The sequence below is a fragment of the Eimeria mitis genome, genomic scaffold, assembly GCF_000499745.2.
Source record: "Eimeria mitis Houghton genomic scaffold, Emh_scaff3012, whole genome shotgun sequence".
Lineage (NCBI taxonomy): Eukaryota > Apicomplexa > Conoidasida > Eucoccidiorida > Eimeriidae > Eimeria > Eimeria mitis.
In genome coordinates, this window is record NW_013571357.1 from 3,490 (window position 1) to 6,691 (window position 3,202).

The 3,202-nt window shown below is 51.9% G+C and overlaps 1 protein-coding gene across 1 annotated transcript; it reads left to right on the plus strand.

Moving 5' to 3' along the window:
* Positions 1–835: 835 nt before the first annotated feature.
* Positions 836–2,815, plus strand: EMH_0061380 (uncharacterized protein; the record flags this gene model as incomplete). The annotated part of the gene is made up of 2 exons (XM_013497922.1): positions 836–2,116; positions 2,432–2,815. 2 exons carry the CDS (start codon positions 836–838, stop codon positions 2,813–2,815), a joined length of 1,665 nt encoding a protein of 554 aa, XP_013353376.1.
* Positions 2,816–3,202: the final 387 nt, after the last annotated feature.

Here is a 3,202-nt window from a genome sequence, read left to right on the forward strand (position 1 = left end):
ATATCTAGATATGTATAGGTTTATATAGGGTACATATACTATACCAGGAGAGGAGATATAAGAAAAAGAGGAGACAACGGAGACACCTCAAGCGCACAGTCTCTCTCTCTGTGTGCATGCAGCAGCAGAGGCTATTGGGGCTTTTTCAGGTGTATAGGCAGTTTATGTTTGTGGTGTATATTGCTAGATACAATCGGGGCACAGAAAGGAGACGACCAAATAACAACAACCCCACCACACCCGAGGTGACCACTGGTCTCCTGCTGCTGTTCTTAGCTTCTTACTTTGCTATGGGGTGATTGCTAAGCTGCATACACTCCTTGAAATACCAAATAAATTAAAATTAAATACAAAAATAAATAAATAGTAGGCTGCATCCTCCCCCCCTGTTCAGGTGTACATACACCCCATGCCTGCGGCCGCCCTGGTGGGGGGGGTGGTGCTGTGGGGGGTCACCGCTCTCCTCCAGCAGTTTATTTATATGTTTTAAGAATTATTTAATTTAATTTAATTTATTTTAATATAGTTTAACTTGGCTTCATCTGTATTATCTCGTAGACAGCAGCAGCAGCAGCAGCAGCAGCAGCAGCAGCAACCGGGGTTGCTGCAGCAGATCCCCCCTCTTCGTTCCTTCTTTGCCTTCAGTAGCTTTTCTATCAATTTATTATTTTTTGTAGTTTTCACTTTTAAAAAAATTTTGTTGTTTAACTGAAGAAGGCGGGGGAGGTACCGCGCGCACAGCCCTGGTTGTGTGAGTGCAGTGACCAGTGGTCACCCCAGTGGTCACGCCCTGGGTTCTGTGCTCTCTGCTCCCAACCCTCCCCCATGAGGCGTCATGAGCAGCTTAGAGAGTCGACGCAGAAGGCCCAAACATCTTCCTGCTGCTGCTGCTGCTGTCGTTGCTGCGCTGCTGCTGCTCACCGCTTGCCTATGCATTCTGCCCCCCGTTGCAGGCGCCGCAAGTGACCTTCTCCAACAGCAACAGCAGCAGCAGCAACAGCAGCAGCACGAGCATCTAGAGCAGCAGCACCAGCACCCAGAGCAGCAGCAACAGCAGTCGGAGCACGAGCAACAGCAGCAGGAGCAGCAGCAGGAGCAGCAGCAGGAGCAGCAGCAGGAGCAGCAGCAGGAGCAGCAGCAGGAGCAGCAGGAGACACTCACAGCAGCAGACGATGAGACACTGGTCTCCTCTTCCGTGCTGCAGCAGTTTGCTGCTGAAGGGGAGCGGCAGCTAGCTGAGTCTGGGTTAAGAACGTTCTATGCAGATGGGGATCAGGGGGGCCCCCCGGGGGGCCCCCACCAGCTGAGGCACAGCCGCAGCAGCAGCAGCAGCAGCAGCAGCTTGGGGTCCCCAGATGAAGAGAAGAAAAACAGAAGAAGGAGACCGCAATCGTCGCTGAGATACAGAGGCGCAAGTGCTGCTGCAGCAACAGCAGCAAGGTCAAGAGGCAGCTCCATGCCCCCGCCTATTCGCCTGCCTGACGCAACAGCAGCAGCAGCAGTAACAGCAGTAGCTGTAGCAGCAGCAGCAGCAGCAGCAAGAGGAAAACCCACAACATCCATAACACCAACAACAGCAGCAGCAGCAGCAGCTGCAGCAGCAGCAACCCCACCGCGTCCTCAAGCAAGACCCCCAGGCGTTACAGCAGTCTCACCTGCACCCACTGCAGCAGCAGCAGCAGCAGCGGCAGCAGCAGCAGCAGCAGCAACGGAGCCGAAGGAGAAGAATTTATTTCTTGCGGATGTTGCAGCAGAAGCCCCAGAGGTGCCGCTGCTGGACCTTCTTAATAAAATAGAGGGCAGCAAGAACGACAGTGTTGCTGCTGCAGTGGGTCGGGGTTCTCTGCGTGCATACGCGACGCTAAAGCCTTTGCTTGATGCTGCAGCAGCAGCGCAGCAGCAGCAGCAGCAGCAGCAGCTAGCGAGGACAACACAGCTGCGAAAAGAAAGGATAGAAGCTCTGCAGGAGACACAGAGAAAACGAGCTGCTGCTGCACTCAAGCAGCAGCAGCAACTCGCGCTGCAGCGGGAGAAAGCCAGAGAAAATCAAAGAGAAAGACAAAGACACACTGCAGCAGCGAGAAGAGAAGCAGCAAAACATAACGATGAACGCAGGGTATGCTGCTGCAGGCATTCAGGGTCTAGGGTTTAGGGTCTAGGGTTTAGGGTTTAGAGGGGGAAACAAAGGGCTAGAAGAAGATATGAACATCTAGGGTTTAGGGTTTAGGGTTTAGGGGGTAAGATTAAGTGAGGGTTTTAAGGAACGAATGAGGGTTTAGGGTTTAGGGTTTAGGGTTTAGCGTATGAGTCTAGGGTTTAGGGCGAGGGTGCTGTGTATATGCTTAGTTAGCCGTCTGTTACCTCAGGGGTTTAGGGTTTAGGGTTTAGGGTTTAGGGTTTAGGGTTTAGGGTTTAGGGTTTGTGCTGCTAGGGTTTAGAGTGGGGGGACCGCTGGGCGTCCATAAAGGAAGGAGACAAAGAGAGAGCGACGCGGCAGTGGCAGCAGCAGGAGCAGCTGATGGAGCAGCAGCTGCAGCAGCTGCAGCAGCACAGAGAACGCGAGGCAGCAAGAGCAGCAGCAGCAGCAGCAGAACAGGCCCCTTCTCTCCTCTCGGACTTGTTCTCAGGCAGATTCAGCAGCAACAGCAGCAGCAGCAGCAGCAGCAGCAGCATAGAAGGGAGCAGCAGCAGGGAGACACACACACCACACCTGCAGCAGCAGATACTAACACAGGAGCAGCAGACCCTACACCGCAAGTGGAAGCAGCAGCAAAAGTATAACCATGAAGATGCTGTTGCTGCTGCTGCTGTCTAGACTTTTTTCTATGCAGCAGCAACACACACACGGACTGCAGCAGCAGCAGCAGCAGCAGCAGTAGCAGCAACAGCAGCAGCAGCAGCAGCAGCAGTAGCAGCAACAGCAGCAGCAGCAACAGCAGCGAAAGCAGCAGCAAAGGCTATTGCTGCATCAAGATGATGAGACTACTGCTCAGGCGCCCCTCTCTCTATCTATGTACGCAGCCGCAGGGTTTGTGTTTTTTTTGTTTTAATATGCAGAGAAGCAAGCTGCGGGTGTATATACATATATATATATATATATATATATATATATATATATATATTGGGGTGTATTAATTTATACTTTGGGTGTATCTGCATGCGTTTGGGGTGTATCTTCATATATTCTGTGTATATATATATA